We start from the raw sequence: 18446 nt of genomic DNA, 5'->3' as shown, positions 1-18446 counted from the left end.
TCAGAGCCCTGTGGCAGCTCATGTTTCTGTTCTGTGTTCAGAGCCCTGTGGCAGCTCATGTTTCTGTTCTGTGTTCAGAGCCCTGTGGCAGCTCATGTTTCTGTTCTGTGTTCAGAGCCCTGTGGCAGCTCATGTTTCTGTTCTGTGTTCAGAGCCCTGTGGCAGCTCATGTTTCTGTTCTGTGTTCAGAGCCCTGTGGCAGCTCATGTTTCTGTTCTGTGTTCAGAGCCCTGTGGCAGCTCATGTTTCTGTTCTGTGTTCAGAGCCCTGTGGCAGCTCATGTTTCTGTTCTGTGTTCAGAGCCCTGTGGCAGCTCATGTTTCTGTTCTGTGTTCAGAGCCCTGTGGCAGCTCATGTTTCTGTTCTGTGTTCAGAGCCCTGTGGCAGCTCATGTTTCTGTTCTGTGTTCAGAGCCCTGTGGCAGCTCATGTTTCTGTTCTGTGTTCAGAGCCCTGTGGCAGCTCATGTTTCTGTTCTGTGTTCAGAGCCCTGTGGCAGCTCATGTTTCTGTTCTGTGTTCAGAGCCCTGTGGCAGCTCATGTTTCTGTTCTGTGTTCAGAGCCCTGTGGCAGCTCATGTTTCTGTTCTGTGTTCAGAGCCCTGTGGCAGCTCATGTTTCTGTTCTGTGTTCAGAGCCCTGTGGCAGCTCATGTTTCTGTTCTGTGTTCAGAGCCCTGTGGCAGCTCATGTTTCTGTTCTGTGTTCAGAGCCCTGTGGCAGCTCATGTTTCTGTTCTGTGTTCAGAGCCCTGTGGCAGCTCATGTTTCTGTTCTGTGTTCAGAGCCCTGTGGCAGCTCATGTTTCTGTTCTGTGTTCAGAGCCCTGTGGCAGCTCATGTTTCTGTTCTGTGTTCAGAGCCCTGTGGCAGCTCATGTTTCTGTTCTGTGTTCAGAGCCCTGTGGCAGCTCATGTTTCTGTTCTGTGTTCAGAGCCCTGTGGCAGCTCATGTTTCTGTTCTGTGTTCAGAGCCCTGTGGCAGCTCATGTTTCTGTTCTGTGTTCAGAGCCCTGTGGCAGCTCATGTTTCTGTTCTGTGTTCAGAGCCCTGTGGCAGCTCATGTTTCTGTTCTGTGTTCAGAGCCCTGTGGCAGCTCATGTTTCTGTTCTGTGTTCAGAGCCCTGTGGCAGCTCATGTTTCTGTTCTGTGTTCAGAGCCCTGTGGCAGCTCATGTTTCTGTTCTGTGTTCAGAGCCCTGTGGCAGCTCATGTTTCTGTTCTGTGTTCAGAGCCCTGTGGCAGCTCATGTTTCTGTTCTGTGTTCAGAGCCCTGTGGCAGCTCATGTTTCTGTTCTGTGTTCAGAGCCCTGTGGCAGCTCATGTTTCTGTTCTGTGTTCAGAGCCCTGTGGCAGCTCATGTTTCTGTTCTGTGTTCAGAGCCCTGTGGCAGCTCATGTTTCTGTTCTGTGTTCAGAGCCCTGTGGCAGCTCATGTTTCTGTTCTGTGTTCAGAGCCCTGTGGCAGCTCATGTTTCTGTTCTGTGTTCAGAGCCCTGTGGCAGCTCATGTTTCTGTTCTGTGTTCAGAGCCCTGTGGCAGCTCATGTTTCTGTTCTGTGTTCAGAGCCCTGTGGCAGCTCATGTTTCTGTTCTGTGTTCAGAGCCCTGTGGCAGCTCATGTTTCTGTTCTGTGTTCAGAGCCCTGTGGCAGCTCATGTTTCTGTTCTGTGTTCAGAGCCCTGTGGCAGCTCATGTTTCTGTTCTGTGTTCAGAGCCCTGTGGCAGCTCATGTTTCTGTTCTGTGTTCAGAGCCCTGTGGCAGCTCATGTTTCTGTTCTGTGTTCAGAGCCCTGTGGCAGCTCATGTTTCTGTTCTGTGTTCAGAGCCCTGTGGCAGCTCATGTTTCTGTTCTGTGTTCAGAGCCCTGTGGCAGCTCATGTTTCTGTTCTGTGTTCAGAGCCCTGTGGCAGCTCATGTTTCTGTTCTGTGTTCAGAGCCCTGTGGCAGCTCATGTTTCTGTTCTGTGTTCAGAGCCCTGTGGCAGCTCATGTTTCTGTTCTGTGTTCAGAGCCCTGTGGCAGCTCATGTTTCTGTTCTGTGTTCAGAGCCCTGTGGCAGCTCATGTTTCTGTTCTGTGTTCAGAGCCCTGTGGCAGCTCATGTTTCTGTTCTGTGTTCAGAGCCCTGTGGCAGCTCATGTTTCTGTTCTGTGTTCAGAGCCCTGTGGCAGCTCATGTTTCTGTTCTGTGTTCAGAGCCCTGTGGCAGCTCATGTTTCTGTTCTGTGTTCAGAGCCCTGTGGCAGCTCATGTTTCTGTTCTGTGTTCAGAGCCCTGTGGCAGCTCATGTTTCTGTTCTGTGTTCAGAGCCCTGTGGCAGCTCATGTTTCTGTTCTGTGTTCAGAGCCCTGTGGCAGCTCATGTTTCTGTTCTGTGTTCAGAGCCCTGTGGCAGCTCATGTTTCTGTTCTGTGTTCAGAGCCCTGTGGCAGCTCATGTTTCTGTTCTGTGTTCAGAGCCCTGTGGCAGCTCATGTTTCTGTTCTGTGTTCAGAGCCCTGTGGCAGCTCATGTTTCTGTTCTGTGTTCAGAGCCCTGTGGCAGCTCATGTTTCTGTTCTGTGTTCAGAGCCCTGTGGCAGCTCATGTTTCTGTTCTGTGTTCAGAGCCCTGTGGCAGCTCATGTTTCTGTTCTGTGTTCAGAGCCCTGTGGCAGCTCATGTTTCTGTTCTGTGTTCAGAGCCCTGTGGCAGCTCATGTTTCTGTTCTGTGTTCAGAGCCCTGTGGCAGCTCATGTTTCTGTTCTGTGTTCAGAGCCCTGTGGCAGCTCATGTTTCTGTTCTGTGTTCAGAGCCCTGTGGCAGCTCATGTTTCTGTTCTGTGTTCAGAGCCCTGTGGCAGCTCATGTTTCTGTTCTGTGTTCAGAGCCCTGTGGCAGCTCATGTTTCTGTTCTGTGTTCAGAGCCCTGTGGCAGCTCATGTTTCTGTTCTGTGTTCAGAGCCCTGTGGCAGCTCATGTTTCTGTTCTGTGTTCAGAGCCCTGTGGCAGCTCATGTTTCTGTTCTGTGTTCAGAGCCCTGTGGCAGCTCATGTTTCTGTTCTGTGTTCAGAGCCCTGTGGCAGCTCATGTTTCTGTTCTGTGTTCAGAGCCCTGTGGCAGCTCATGTTTCTGTTCTGTGTTCAGAGCCCTGTGGCAGCTCATGTTTCTGTTCTGTGTTCAGAGCCCTGTGGCAGCTCATGTTTCTGTTCTGTGTTCAGAGCCCTGTGGCAGCTCATGTTTCTGTTCTGTGTTCAGAGCCCTGTGGCAGCTCATGTTTCTGTTCTGTGTTCAGAGCCCTGTGGCAGCTCATGTTTCTGTTCTGTGTTCAGAGCCCTGTGGCAGCTCATGTTTCTGTTCTGTGTTCAGAGCCCTGTGGCAGCTCATGTTTCTGTTCTGTGTTCAGAGCCCTGTGGCAGCTCATGTTTCTGTTCTGTGTTCAGAGCCCTGTGGCAGCTCATGTTTCTGTTCTGTGTTCAGAGCCCTGTGGCAGCTCATGTTTCTGTTCTGTGTTCAGAGCCCTGTGGCAGCTCATGTTTCTGTTCTGTGTTCAGAGCCCTGTGGCAGCTCATGTTTCTGTTCTGTGTTCAGAGCCCTGTGGCAGCTCATGTTTCTGTTCTGTGTTCAGAGCCCTGTGGCAGCTCATGTTTCTGTTCTGTGTTCAGAGCCCTGTGGCAGCTCATGTTTCTGTTCTGTGTTCAGAGCCCTGTGGCAGCTCATGTTTCTGTTCTGTGTTCAGAGCCCTGTGGCAGCTCATGTTTCTGTTCTGTGTTCAGAGCCCTGTGGCAGCTCATGTTTCTGTTCTGTGTTCAGAGCCCTGTGGCAGCTCATGTTTCTGTTCTGTGTTCAGAGCCCTGTGGCAGCTCATGTTTCTGTTCTGTGTTCAGAGCCCTGTGGCAGCTCATGTTTCTGTTCTGTGTTCAGAGCCCTGTGGCAGCTCATGTTTCTGTTCTGTGTTCAGAGCCCTGTGGCAGCTCATGTTTCTGTTCTGTGTTCAGAGCCCTGTGGCAGCTCATGTTTCTGTTCTGTGTTCAGAGCCCTGTGGCAGCTCATGTTTCTGTTCTGTGTTCAGAGCCCTGTGGCAGCTCATGTTTCTGTTCTGTGTTCAGAGCCCTGTGGCAGCTCATGTTTCTGTTCTGTGTTCAGAGCCCTGTGGCAGCTCATGTTTCTGTTCTGTGTTCAGAGCCCTGTGGCAGCTCATGTTTCTGTTCTGTGTTCAGAGCCCTGTGGCAGCTCATGTTTCTGTTCTGTGTTCAGAGCCCTGTGGCAGCTCATGTTTCTGTTCTGTGTTCAGAGCCCTGTGGCAGCTCATGTTTCTGTTCTGTGTTCAGAGCCCTGTGGCAGCTCATGTTTCTGTTCTGTGTTCAGAGCCCTGTGGCAGCTCATGTTTCTGTTCTGTGTTCAGAGCCCTGTGGCAGCTCATGTTTCTGTTCTGTGTTCAGAGCCCTGTGGCAGCTCATGTTTCTGTTCTGTGTTCAGAGCCCTCTGTGGCAGCTCATGTTTCTGTTCTGTGTTCAGAGCCCTGTGGCAGCTCATGTTTCTGTTCTGTGTTCAGAGCCCTGTGGCAGCTCATGTTTCTGTTCTGTGTTCAGAGCCCTGTGGCAGCTCATGTTTCTGTTCTGTGTTCAGAGCCCTGTGGCAGCTCATGTTTCTGTTCTGTGTTCAGAGCCCTGTGGCAGCTCATGTTTCTGTTCTGTGTTCAGAGCCCTGTGGCAGCTCATGTTTCTGTTCTGTGTTCAGAGCCCTGTGGCAGCTCATGTTTCTGTTCTGTGTTCAGAGCCCTGTGGCAGCTCATGTTTCTGTTCTGTGTTCAGAGCCCTGTGGCAGCTCATGTTTCTGTTCTGTGTTCAGAGCCCTGTGGCAGCTCATGTTTCTGTTCTGTGTTCAGAGCCCTGTGGCAGCTCATGTTTCTGTTCTGTGTTCAGAGCCCTGTGGCAGCTCATGTTTCTGTTCTGTGTTCAGAGCCCTGTGGCAGCTCATGTTTCTGTTCTGTGTTCAGAGCCCTGTGGCAGCTCATGTTTCTGTTCTGTGTTCAGAGCCCTGTGGCAGCTCATGTTTCTGTTCTGTGTTCAGAGCCCTGTGGCAGCTCATGTTTCTGTTCTGTGTTCAGAGCCCTGTGGCAGCTCATGTTTCTGTTCTGTGTTCAGAGCCCTGTGGCAGCTCATGTTTCTGTTCTGTGTTCAGAGCCCTGTGGCAGCTCATGTTTCTGTTCTGTGTTCAGAGCCCTGTGGCAGCTCATGTTTCTGTTCTGTGTTCAGAGCCCTGTGGCAGCTCATGTTTCTGTTCTGTGTTCAGAGCCCTGTGGCAGCTCATGTTTCTGTTCTGTGTTCAGAGCCCTGTGGCAGCTCATGTTTCTGTTCTGTGTTCAGAGCCCTGTGGCAGCTCATGTTTCTGTTCTGTGTTCAGAGCCCTGTGGCAGCTCATGTTTCTGTTCTGTGTTCAGAGCCCTGTGGCAGCTCATGTTTCTGTTCTGTGTTCAGAGCCCTGTGGCAGCTCATGTTTCTGTTCTGTGTTCAGAGCCCTGTGGCAGCTCATGTTTCTGTTCTGTGTTCAGAGCCCTGTGGCAGCTCATGTTTCTGTTCTGTGTTCAGAGCCCTGTGGCAGCTCATGTTTCTGTTCTGTGTTCAGAGCCCTGTGGCAGCTCATGTTTCTGTTCTGTGTTCAGAGCCCTGTGGCAGCTCATGTTTCTGTTCTGTGTTCAGAGCCCTGTGGCAGCTCATGTTTCTGTTCTGTGTTCAGAGCCCTGTGGCAGCTCATGTTTCTGTTCTGTGTTCAGAGCCCTGTGGCAGCTCATGTTTCTGTTCTGTGTTCAGAGCCCTGTGGCAGCTCATGTTTCTGTTCTGTGTTCAGAGCCCTGTGGCAGCTCATGTTTCTGTTCTGTGTTCAGAGCCCTGTGGCAGCTCATGTTTCTGTTCTGTGTTCAGAGCCCTGTGGCAGCTCATGTTTCTGTTCTGTGTTCAGAGCCCTGTGGCAGCTCATGTTTCTGTTCTGTGTTCAGAGCCCTGTGGCAGCTCATGTTTCTGTTCTGTGTTCAGAGCCCTGTGGCAGCTCATGTTTCTGTTCTGTGTTCAGAGCCCTGTGGCAGCTCATGTTTCTGTTCTGTGTTCAGAGCCCTGTGGCAGCTCATGTTTCTGTTCTGTGTTCAGAGCCCTGTGGCAGCTCATGTTTCTGTTCTGTGTTCAGAGCCCTGTGGCAGCTCATGTTTCTGTTCTGTGTTCAGAGCCCTGTGGCAGCTCATGTTTCTGTTCTGTGTTCAGAGCCCTGTGGCAGCTCATGTTTCTGTTCTGTGTTCAGAGCCCTGTGGCAGCTCATGTTTCTGTTCTGTGTTCAGAGCCCTGTGGCAGCTCATGTTTCTGTTCTGTGTTCAGAGCCCTGTGGCAGCTCATGTTTCTGTTCTGTGTTCAGAGCCCTGTGGCAGCTCATGTTTCTGTTCTGTGTTCAGAGCCCTGTGGCAGCTCATGTTTCTGTTCTGTGTTCAGAGCCCTGTGGCAGCTCATGTTTCTGTTCTGTGTTCAGAGCCCTGTGGCAGCTCATGTTTCTGTTCTGTGTTCAGAGCCCTGTGGCAGCTCATGTTTCTGTTCTGTGTTCAGAGCCCTGTGGCAGCTCATGTTTCTGTTCTGTGTTCAGAGCCCTGTGGCAGCTCATGTTTCTGTTCTGTGTTCAGAGCCCTGTGGCAGCTCATGTTTCTGTTCTGTGTTCAGAGCCCTGTGGCAGCTCATGTTTCTGTTCTGTGTTCAGAGCCCTGTGGCAGCTCATGTTTCTGTTCTGTGTTCAGAGCCCTGTGGCAGCTCATGTTTCTGTTCTGTGTTCAGAGCCCTGTGGCAGCTCATGTTTCTGTTCTGTGTTCAGAGCCCTGTGGCAGCTCATGTTTCTGTTCTGTGTTCAGAGCCCTGTGGCAGCTCATGTTTCTGTTCTGTGTTCAGAGCCCTGTGGCAGCTCATGTTTCTGTTCTGTGTTCAGAGCCCTGTGGCAGCTCATGTTTCTGTTCTGTGTTCAGAGCCCTGTGGCAGCTCATGTTTCTGTTCTGTGTTCAGAGCCCTGTGGCAGCTCATGTTTCTGTTCTGTGTTCAGAGCCCTGTGGCAGCTCATGTTTCTGTTCTGTGTTCAGAGCCCTGTGGCAGCTCATGTTTCTGTTCTGTGTTCAGAGCCCTGTGGCAGCTCATGTTTCTGTTCTGTGTTCAGAGCCCTGTGGCAGCTCATGTTTCTGTTCTGTGTTCAGAGCCCTGTGGCAGCTCATGTTTCTGTTCTGTGTTCAGAGCCCTGTGGCAGCTCATGTTTCTGTTCTGTGTTCAGAGCCCTGTGGCAGCTCATGTTTCTGTTCTGTGTTCAGAGCCCTGTGGCAGCTCATGTTTCTGTTCTGTGTTCAGAGCCCTGTGGCAGCTCATGTTTCTGTTCTGTGTTCAGAGCCCTGTGGCAGCTCATGTTTCTGTTCTGTGTTCAGAGCCCTGTGGCAGCTCATGTTTCTGTTCTGTGTTCAGAGCCCTGTGGCAGCTCATGTTTCTGTTCTGTGTTCAGAGCCCTGTGGCAGCTCATGTTTCTGTTCTGTGTTCAGAGCCCTGTGGCAGCTCATGTTTCTGTTCTGTGTTCAGAGCCCTGTGGCAGCTCATGTTTCTGTTCTGTGTTCAGAGCCCTGTGGCAGCTCATGTTTCTGTTCTGTGTTCAGAGCCCTGTGGCAGCTCATGTTTCTGTTCTGTGTTCAGAGCCCTGTGGCAGCTCATGTTTCTGTTCTGTGTTCAGAGCCCTGTGGCAGCTCATGTTTCTGTTCTGTGTTCAGAGCCCTGTGGCAGCTCATGTTTCTGTTCTGTGTTCAGAGCCCTGTGGCAGCTCATGTTTCTGTTCTGTTTTCAGAGCCCTGTGGCAGCTCATGTTTCTGTTCTGTGTTCAGAGCCCTGTGGCAGCTCATGTTTCTGTTCTGTGTTCAGAGCCCTGTGGCAGCTCATGTTTCTGTTCTGTGTTCAGAGCCCTGTGGCAGCTCATGTTTCTGTTCTGTGTTCAGAGCCCTGTGGCAGCTCATGTTTCTGTTCTGTGTTCAGAGCCCTGTGGCAGCTCATGTTTCTGTTCTGTGTTCAGAGCCCTGTGGCAGCTCATGTTTCTGTTCTGTGTTCAGAGCCCTGTGGCAGCTCATGTTTCTGTTCTGTGTTCAGAGCCCTGTGGCAGCTCATGTTTCTGTTCTGTGTTCAGAGCCCTGTGGCAGCTCATGTTTCTGTTCTGTGTTCAGAGCCCTGTGGCAGCTCATGTTTCTGTTCTGTGTTCAGAGCCCTGTGGCAGCTCATGTTTCTGTTCTGTGTTCAGAGCCCTGTGGCAGCTCATGTTTCTGTTCTGTGTTCAGAGCCCTGTGGCAGCTCATGTTTCTGTTCTGTGTTCAGAGCCCTGTGGCAGCTCATGTTTCTGTTCTGTGTTCAGAGCCCTGTGGCAGCTCATGTTTCTGTTCTGTGTTCAGAGCCCTGTGGCAGCTCATGTTTCTGTTCTGTGTTCAGAGCCCTGTGGCAGCTCATGTTTCTGTTCTGTGTTCAGAGCCCTGTGGCAGCTCATGTTTCTGTTCTGTGTTCAGAGCCCTGTGGCAGCTCATGTTTCTGTTCTGTGTTCAGAGCCCTGTGGCAGCTCATGTTTCTGTTCTGTGTTCAGAGCCCTGTGGCAGCTCATGTTTCTGTTCTGTGTTCAGAGCCCTGTGGCAGCTCATGTTTCTGTTCTGTGTTCAGAGCCCTGTGGCAGCTCATGTTTCTGTTCTGTGTTCAGAGCCCTGTGGCAGCTCATGTTTCTGTTCTGTGTTCAGAGCCCTGTGGCAGCTCATGTTTCTGTTCTGTGTTCAGAGCCCTGTGGCAGCTCATGTTTCTGTTCTGTGTTCAGAGCCCTGTGGCAGCTCATGTTTCTGTTCTGTGTTCAGAGCCCTGTGGCAGCTCATGTTTCTGTTCTGTGTTCAGAGCCCTGTGGCAGCTCATGTTTCTGTTCTGTGTTCAGAGCCCTGTGGCAGCTCATGTTTCTGTTCTGTGTTCAGAGCCCTGTGGCAGCTCATGTTTCTGTTCTGTGTTCAGAGCCCTGTGGCAGCTCATGTTTCTGTTCTGTGTTCAGAGCCCTGTGGCAGCTCATGTTTCTGTTCTGTGTTCAGAGCCCTGTGGCAGCTCATGTTTCTGTTCTGTGTTCAGAGCCCTGTGGCAGCTCATGTTTCTGTTCTGTGTTCAGAGCCCTGTGGCAGCTCATGTTTCTGTTCTGTGTTCAGAGCCCTGTGGCAGCTCATGTTTCTGTTCTGTGTTCAGAGCCCTGTGGCAGCTCATGTTTCTGTTCTGTGTTCAGAGCCCTGTGGCAGCTCATGTTTCTGTTCTGTGTTCAGAGCCCTGTGGCAGCTCATGTTTCTGTTCTGTGTTCAGAGCCCTGTGGCAGCTCATGTTTCTGTTCTGTGTTCAGAGCCCTGTGGCAGCTCATGTTTCTGTTCTGTGTTCAGAGCCCTGTGGCAGCTCATGTTTCTGTTCTGTGTTCAGAGCCCTGTGGCAGCTCATGTTTCTGTTCTGTGTTCAGAGCCCTGTGGCAGCTCATGTTTCTGTTCTGTGTTCAGAGCCCTGTGGCAGCTCATGTTTCTGTTCTGTGTTCAGAGCCCTGTGGCAGCTCATGTTTCTGTTCTGTGTTCAGAGCCCTGTGGCAGCTCATGTTTCTGTTCTGTGTTCAGAGCCCTGTGGCAGCTCATGTTTCTGTTCTGTGTTCAGAGCCCTGTGGCAGCTCATGTTTCTGTTCTGTGTTCAGAGCCCTGTGGCAGCTCATGTTTCTGTTCTGTGTTCAGAGCCCTGTGGCAGCTCATGTTTCTGTTCTGTGTTCAGAGCCCTGTGGCAGCTCATGTTTCTGTTCTGTGTTCAGAGCCCTGTGGCAGCTCATGTTTCTGTTCTGTGTTCAGAGCCCTGTGGCAGCTCATGTTTCTGTTCTGTGTTCAGAGCCCTGTGGCAGCTCATGTTTCTGTTCTGTGTTCAGAGCCCTGTGGCAGCTCATGTTTCTGTTCTGTGTTCAGAGCCCTGTGGCAGCTCATGTTTCTGTTCTGTGTTCAGAGCCCTGTGGCAGCTCATGTTTCTGTTCTGTGTTCAGAGCCCTGTGGCAGCTCATGTTTCTGTTCTGTGTTTCTGTTCTGTGTTCAGAGCCCTGTGGCAGCTCATGTTTCTGTTCTGTGTTCAGAGCCCTGTGGCAGCTCATGTTTCTGTTCTGTGTTCAGAGCCCTGTGGCAGCTCATGTTTCTGTTCTGTGTTCAGAGCCCTGTGGCAGCTCATGTTTCTGTTCTGTGTTCAGAGCCCTGTGGCAGCTCATGTTTCTGTTCTGTGTTCAGAGCCCTGTGGCAGCTCATGTTTCTGTTCTGTGTTCAGAGCCCTGTGGCAGCTCATGTTTCTGTTCTGTGTTCAGAGCCCTGTGGCAGCTCATGTTTCTGTTCTGTGTTCAGAGCCCTGTGGCAGCTCATGTTTCTGTTCTGTGTTCAGAGCCCTGTGGCAGCTCATGTTTCTGTTCTGTGTTCAGAGCCCTGTGGCAGCTCATGTTTCTGTTCTGTTTTCAGAGCCCTGTGGCAGCTCATGTTTCTGTTCTGTGTTCAGAGCCCTGTGGCAGCTCATGTTTCTGTTCTGTGTTCAGAGCCCTGTGGCAGCTCATGTTTCTGTTCTGTGTTCAGAGCCCTGTGGCAGCTCATGTTTCTGTTCTGTGTTCAGAGCCCTGTGGCAGCTCATGTTTCTGTTCTGTGTTCAGAGCCCTGTGGCAGCTCATGTTTCTGTTCTGTGTTCAGAGCCCTGTGGCAGCTCATGTTTCTGTTCTGTGTTCAGAGCCCTGTGGCAGCTCATGTTTCTGTTCTGTGTTCAGAGCCCTGTGGCAGCTCATGTTTCTGTTCTGTGTTCAGAGCCCTGTGGCAGCTCATGTTTCTGTTCTGTGTTCGGAGCCCTGTGGCAGCTCATGTTTCTGTTCTGTGTTCGGAGCCCTGTGGCAGCTCATGTTTCTGTTCTGTTTTCGGAGCCCTGTGGCAGCTCATGTTTCTGTTCTGTGTTCGGAGCCCTGTGGCAGCTCATGTTTCTGTTCTGTGTTCGGAGCCCTGTGGCAGCTCATGTTTCTGTTCTGTGTTCGGAGCCCTGTGGCAGCTCATGTTTCTGTTCTGTGTTCGGAGCCCTGTGGCAGCTCATGTTTCTGTTCTGTGTTCGGAGCCCTGTGGCAGCTCATGTTTCTGTTCTGTGTTCGGAGCCCTGTGGCAGCTCATGTTTCTGTTCTGTGTTCGGAGCCCTGTGGCAGCTCATGTTTCTGTTCTGTGTTCGGAGCCCTGTGGCAGCTCATGTTTCTGTTCTGTGTTCAGAGCCCTGTGGCAGCTCATGTTTCTGTTCTGTGTTCAGAGCCCTGTGGCAGCTCATGTTTCTGTTCTGTGTTCAGAGCCCTGTGGCAGCTCATGTTTCTGTTCTGTGTTCAGAGCCCTGTGGCAGCTCATGTTTCTGTTCTGTGTTCAGAGCCCTGTGGCAGCTCATGTTTCTGTTCTGTGTTCAGAGCCCTGTGGCAGCTCATGTTTCTGTTCTGTTTTCAGAGCCCTGTGGCAGCTCATGTTTCTGTTCTGTGTTCAGAGCCCTGTGGCAGCTCATGTTTCTGTTCTGTGTTCAGAGCCCTGTGGCAGCTCATGTTTCTGTTCTGTGTTCAGAGCCCTGTGGCAGCTCATGTTTCTGTTCTGTGTTCAGAGCCCTGTGGCAGCTCATGTTTCTGTTCTGTGTTCAGAGCCCTGTGGCAGCTCATGTTTCTGTTCTGTGTTCAGAGCCCTGTGGCAGCTCATGTTTCTGTTCTGTGTTCAGAGCCCTGTGGCAGCTCATGTTTCTGTTCTGTGTTCAGAGCCCTGTGGCAGCTCATGTTTCTGTTCTGTGTTCAGAGCCCTGTGGCAGCTCATGTTTCTGTTCTGTGTTCAGAGCCCTGTGGCAGCTCATGTTTCTGTTCTGTGTTCAGAGCCCTGTGGCAGCTCATGTTTCTGTTCTGTGTTCAGAGCCCTGTGGCAGCTCATGTTTCTGTTCTGTGTTCAGAGCCCTGTGGCAGCTCATGTTTCTGTTCTGTGTTCAGAGCCCTGTGGCAGCTCATGTTTCTGTTCTGTGTTCAGAGCCCTGTGGCAGCTCATGTTTCTGTTCTGTGTTCAGAGCCCTGTGGCAGCTCATGTTTCTGTTCTGTGTTCAGAGCCCTGTGGCAGCTCATGTTTCTGTTCTGTGTTCAGAGCCCTGTGGCAGCTCATGTTTCTGTTCTGTGTTCAGAGCCCTGTGGCAGCTGCGAGTCGACTTCTCTCACCTGTGCACCTCACTGCTGTCCTCCTGGAGCTCCCTCACACCTGCCCTGACCCACCCCTCCTCTCCTACCCCTGCCCCGCCCTTGTCCTCCACCATGGGAGCAGACTCATCCCCCCTCTCTCCTCCCCTCTCCCCTCCCCTCCCCCCTCCCAGCCATGTGGGGTCACTTCATCTGGACGAGCTGTGCCCTGCTGAGCGCTCACAGATCCTGGAGGATTGTGAGGTGGAGAGGCTGAAGCAAGAGTAAGTGACTGTGATGTTTGGAGAAGAACAGGACATGGATCATTCTTCTTCAAACAAAACCATTGCCAAGAATACTTTTTCTTATGTTGTCGAAAACACGTGTGAAAAAACGTCCATCGCACATAATTTGTACTAATATACTCGCATCACACACTGTGATTTGAGCTGTAGTTTGAACACAAAGCGGCCATGACTTTTGCTGTCGCTGCAAAATCTGTGGTGTCGAATGTCCTTCCTCCTCCATGTTTCACTCCATACATCAAACGGCGGCGGTCTTATCCGCACGACCATGTTCCGTGTAAACGAGCTCATTCACACACTAATAAAAGCCTTCTTCCACTTCTAATCTCCCGTGGTCTGCACTTTGGGGCTCGTCTGACTCTGACACAGTTCCTGAGCCACGGCGTCACTGCAGGCGGCACCACAATATCAATGATTTCATGTTGACGGAAAACAATGTTAATTGTGTGTTTAACTTATGTTTATCCAGTATCTGGATAATATATAGATAATCCTCAATATTTTACGAGTAGTTTTGAGTTTGCATTGATACCTGGGATGGAACGAGGAAAACTAGCTGAGCTTAGATGATGTATCTTATTGTAGGGGAAATATTGACACATCAAATGAATATGTGACCTGTTCCACGCCTTTAGGAGCATGAGTTCTGTTGGTGTGATGTCATTTGCTCCCGGAGCCACATTAACAGCATTTTAAAACGCTCTAAAGGCTTTTGAGTACATGTTGTTCATTCATTCATGTTGTTCATGTCCTGTGTATGTTCTCCCTGTTTCTCCTTGCTCTTCCTGTGCTGGTGTGAAGGCTGCACAGCGCCTCCTTGTGTCTGTTGGAGCAAAGACAAGAGTGTGATGGACTGAGAGCCAGCCAGAGCGACCTGCAGACTGTGAGCGCCGAGCTGCTCAGGCTGGTGAGGAGTGCCACCTTTACACTTTAACTGCAAGTGATGAGGGGTCATCTAGAACACATTTTATTTTTGTATAATATTCTAAAGAATGAAACGAATGAAACAGAACAAGACCAGAGAGAACATGGCAAACAAAAGAAAAACATGAAAAAGGCGTCCAGACAAGACGAAGCAAAGTAAATGTCACATGTAGTCCAGAGTTAACCCAGAAAAAACAGCCTTATAGCTAATTCTGCCATATTTACAGACGTGTTTATTAATATACACTGTCCTTGAAATAAATACAGCACATTTGTCCCTCAAATTTGTCCATTTTCACATTAAGTCCAATGTGATTTTCTTGTCCCGGTCCAGTCCTTGATCGTCGGCTCAGTTTGTGTCAGACATTTGAGCTGGAACACAGTCTTTCTCTGTGTCATGTTTGTCCTGTAACTGAAGGAACTCACTAAACACACACAGCATATCAACCACGCATGTGTAACCATGGAAACGTGCTGCTATGGGAGCGAGCCTGCAGGTGTGCAGTAGCACGCAGGGAATGATTGACATGTGGGAGAACTACTCGGCTGTCCACGCCACCAGGACATGAGACTCTCCTCTATTATTTTACTAAGTCAGGTCACAGTCTGACTGTAATGGCCCATATAATAATAATAATAACTTTTATTTATATAGTGCTTTTCAGTGACCCAAAGACGCTGAACATAATAAAAAGGGGGGGGGTATTTACAGACAGGGGGGACAACACGTACAATACACATATCAGGTCAGTTTCCTGAAGGCAGAACCTATGGGCTCGACACACGGGAGGCGCCAAACAAAAGCGACCTGCGTCACTCATCACGACGTCAAACACGGGGCCAGCGACAGCACCAGGAGCCGCACGCCGTTCCAGGGCTGATCGCGACTTTCACACACGTTTGATTGGCTGTGAAATTCAATGGAATTATTACATTTAGTATTTTTATCATTTCTTGACATGTAGAGAGGGAACATGTAGGAAGTGTCACAAAGGGTTAGCACAGATGGCCTGAACTAGTTTTTACTGACTCTGCTTCACGTGGAAAGAAAAAGCTGGCTAAGGGCTGGAAAAACAGCCACTTTCTTTCATAGGCATATCCCATTAGTAGTTTCATGAAATCTAAAAACTGGACACAATGTTTTTCAGCATGAGTCTGTAGTGTGAGTGACAATGACAACTCCTCCCAGCCCAGGGCTTTTGCCTCTGCAACAGCACAAGCTGTGGTACGCCTGGCCGCCGTTACCTGTCAACAATATCAGGAGTCCTACAAGCCAAAGGGGCCCCTGAGACCATCCCACACATAACTGCAGGTGCAGATGCTGCAGGGACAGCACACATGGAGCTCCATCACCAGGAGCTGACATAGTGTAAGAAACATCTGTGCAGAGCACGAGCTGGAGACCCCAAGGACAAAGTGGAAACACCTCCAAAGATGGAGAACGACCGAGCCAAGGTCCTCTGGGACTTCCAGATACAGACTGAATGGTGATGGAGAACCAACCGGACATAGTGGTGGTCTCAAGGGTCCGAGGAAAGCCGTGGTGGTCTCAAGGTCAGAGGAAAGCCGTGGTGGTCTCAAGGGTCAGAGGAAAGCCCTGGTGGTCTCAAGGGTCAGAGGAAAGCCCTGGTGGTCTCAAGGGTCAGAGGAAAGCCCTGGTGGTCTCAAGGGTCAGAGGAAAGCCCTGGTGGTCTCAAGGTCAGAGGAAAGCCCTGGTGGTCTCAAGGGTCAGAGGAAAGCCCTGGTGGTCTCAAGGGTCAGAGGAAAGCCCTGGTGGTCTCAAGGGTCAGAGGAAAGCCGTGGTGGTCTCAAGGGTCAGAGGAAAGCCGTGGTGGTGGACGTGGCAACACCAAGTGATGGCAACATCAGGAAAAGGGCTCAGAGAAGAGCTGGAGAAGGCACGGAAGGTCAAAGGTGGTGCCCGTGGTCATCTGAGCACTCGGGGCAGTGACCCCCAAACTGGAGGAGTGGCTACAGCAGATCCCTGGAAAAAAACATCAGAAATCTCGGTCCAGAAAAGTGCAGGGACAGCAAAGATATTGAAGAACACATTGTCCCTTTCAAGTTTGACATTTTTAAGGGGGAGGGTGCCTAGACTCACACAGACCCTAGATCCACACAACACTAGTAATGTTTGCTCCTGTTTCTAAGGCCCGCCTCCTGAACAGTCCGTCACTTGCTGTCTCCTCTGAGGGCGTCCTCACCCAGGACTTGTCTTCTCTGCTGGGGGTCATCACTCAGACAGAGAGCGCCTTCCAGAGGAACCAGCACCAACTACAGGTCAGAGCCAGCCTCAGCTCTCACTCCTTCAGAGGTCTTGAAGCTCTTGTATTATGGTGTATTCAGGAAACTGAAACTACTGTGGCATTCTGAAGCATCATGACATCCCAGTATTTGATGTAGACTGGTGGAGAGGGCAACAGACTAAAAATGCCACATTATCCAAATGAGCAAATGAAACGTACTGTAACTCCGACATTCTGATGCGATACATTTACAAATATGTCGTGTGTAGAAGAATATCCAGTGTATTATATACAGTCAATTCATTTGTGTCCCAGGCCCTGGAGCAGCACGTCCGCGAGTTAGGAGAGGAGAAGGTCGTTCTGGAGGCTTCTCTCAGACGCCTGGAGACAGAGCAGACGCAGGAGGAGCAGCAGAGGGCCCTCACCCAGCAGAAGCTCCATGAGGCCCAAGGCCTCCTCCACAGGTGTCACCACTGCTCCCCAATCATCAGATACAGAATAGTTGTCCTCATCACTTTCTCCTGTGTTGTTTATATATTTATATTATATTATAATATTATGTATATGTATATATGTATAAGTATATATGTATATATATATATATATATGTGTATATATATATATATATATATATATATATATACACATATATATATATATATATACACATACACATATATACATAATATTATAATATAATATAAATATATAAACAACACACATATACATATATATATATATATATACATATACATATACATATATATACATATACATATATATATATATATATATATATATATATATATATATATATATATATATATATATACATATACATATACACATATACATAATATTATAATATAATATAAATATATAAACAACACACATATATTTATATATATATATATATGTATATATGTATGTATACATGTGTGTGTATGTATATTCATGTATATGTATACATGTGTGTGTATGTATATTCATGTATATGTATACATGTGTGTGTATGTATATTCATGTATATGTATACATGTGTGTGTATGTATATTCATGTATATGTATACATGTGTGTGTATGTATATTCATGTATATGTATACATGTGTGTGTATGTATATTCATGTATATGTATACATGTGTGTGTATGTATATTCATGTATATGTATACATGTGTGTGTATGTATATTCATGTATATGTATACATGTAACTGCTTGCACAGGGAGCAGGAGGACAGCTCAGCTCTGCACTTGGAGGTGCAGCAGCTGCAGCTCAGAGCAGAGGAGCTGCAGAGGGAGAGAGACAGGCTGAAGAAAGAGAGGGAGCAGGAGGAGGAGAGGAGAGGGGCTCTGGAGGAGCAGGCTCGCCGGAGGTACAGGCTCTCCGGAGGAACAGTCACTGACACTCCTTTTCCATATCCACATGTTAGCATCATGTTTGTCACGTTTTCAGAGTGGAGCAGGATCTCCTGGAGGAGGTTCAGCTGAACGAGAAGGAGAAGCAGCAGCGCCTGGAGCTCCACAGCCTCAGGGTCCGACTGCTCCTGCTCTAAGTTCCATATTCATGTTCTCACATTCTAATGCTCATGTGGCTCCTGCAGGGGGCGCTGGAGCGAGAGCAGCTGCACAGACAGAGGGCCGAAGAAGAGTCTGCAGACCATCGAGATGCTCTCACAGAGGTGCATGGCCCCGTCCCTCACACACGGCCCCCGTCCCTCACACACAGCCCCCGTCCCTCACACACGGCCCCCGTCCCTCACACACGGCCCCCGTCCCTCACACACGGCCCCCGTCCCTCACACACGGCCCCGTCCCTCACACACGGCCCCGTCCCTCACACACGGCCCCCGTCCCTCATTAGCACTGTAAGAAGGTTAAAAGCTCTGAAATGTGCATTTGCATGATACAGGGACATGCTTTATATTTTATTCATTTCATGCCACCAAAGCAGCAATAAAAAAATGCATTCAAATGATTCTTTTCTTGCCATTATTATATAGAATCATATACAGTTGATATATAGAGTTGGTCCCTAAACAATCCCAGATATCAGGAATATTCAAACATATTTTCACTCAAGTTCTCCCTGTTTCAGAAATAATCCAAAAACATTTTCAAAAAAAGAACAAAAATTGCATTAACTAAAAATATATTTTTTAAGCAATTTATGATCAAGTTAAAGCACTGAATAAACATCCAAAGTCTTCTGATTTGACATGAAACAGCACTAGAATCATATCGTTCTTCCTCTAAGCTTCATAAAGATGTGCAGCCTCCGGGGGGCGCGGCCTCCGGGGGGCGCGGCTTCCGGGGGCGCGGCCTCCGGGTGGCGCAGGTGAAGCTGTGCACAATGGGGCAGCTAATCCATATGCTAATTAGTCTAATTTACATTTTAGTGCCTGGAGGGTCCTATTATTTTTTAAACGTTTACACTCCCAAACACTCCTGTACACTCCTGTACACTCCTGTACACTCCCAAACACTCCTGTACACTCCTGTACACTCCCAAACACTCCTGTACACTCCCAAACACTCCTGTACACTCCTGTACACTCCTGTACACTCCCAAACACTCCTGTACACTCCTGTACACTCCCAAACACTCCTGTACACTCCTGTACACTCCCAAACACTCCTGTACACTCCCAAACACTCCTGTACACTCCCAAACACTCCTAAACACTCCCGTACACTCCCAAACACTCCTGTACACTCCTGTACACTCCCAAACACTCCTGTACACTCCTGTACACTCCCAAACACTCCTGTACACTCCCAAACACTCC

General features: G+C 49.4%; 1 protein-coding gene across 1 annotated transcript in view; it reads left to right on the top strand.

The window, feature by feature from the left end:
- The window catches only part of LOC140359285 (uncharacterized), a 93877-nt gene that overhangs the window by 25555 nt on the left and 49876 nt on the right, over positions 1–18446 (top strand). The window contains exons 7-13 of the mRNA XM_072444145.1: positions 12193–12468; positions 13291–13396; positions 15565–15693; positions 15975–16123; positions 16884–17033; positions 17114–17192; positions 17262–17339. Of these exons, the coding sequence (XP_072300246.1) occupies positions 12193–12468; positions 13291–13396; positions 15565–15693; positions 15975–16123; positions 16884–17033; positions 17114–17192; positions 17262–17339 (967 nt within the window). The remainder of the gene's footprint in view (positions 1–12192; positions 12469–13290; positions 13397–15564; positions 15694–15974; positions 16124–16883; positions 17034–17113; positions 17193–17261; positions 17340–18446) is intronic.

The sequence above is a fragment of the Eucyclogobius newberryi genome, unplaced genomic scaffold (genome assembly GCF_026437365.1).
Source record: "Eucyclogobius newberryi isolate DKJ021-1_F unplaced genomic scaffold, fEucNew1.0.hap1 SCAF_14, whole genome shotgun sequence".
Lineage (NCBI taxonomy): Eukaryota > Metazoa > Chordata > Actinopteri > Gobiiformes > Gobiidae > Eucyclogobius > Eucyclogobius newberryi.
The sequence above is the reverse complement of the archived record's forward strand: the minus strand, read 5'-3'. Positions and strand labels throughout refer to the sequence as shown.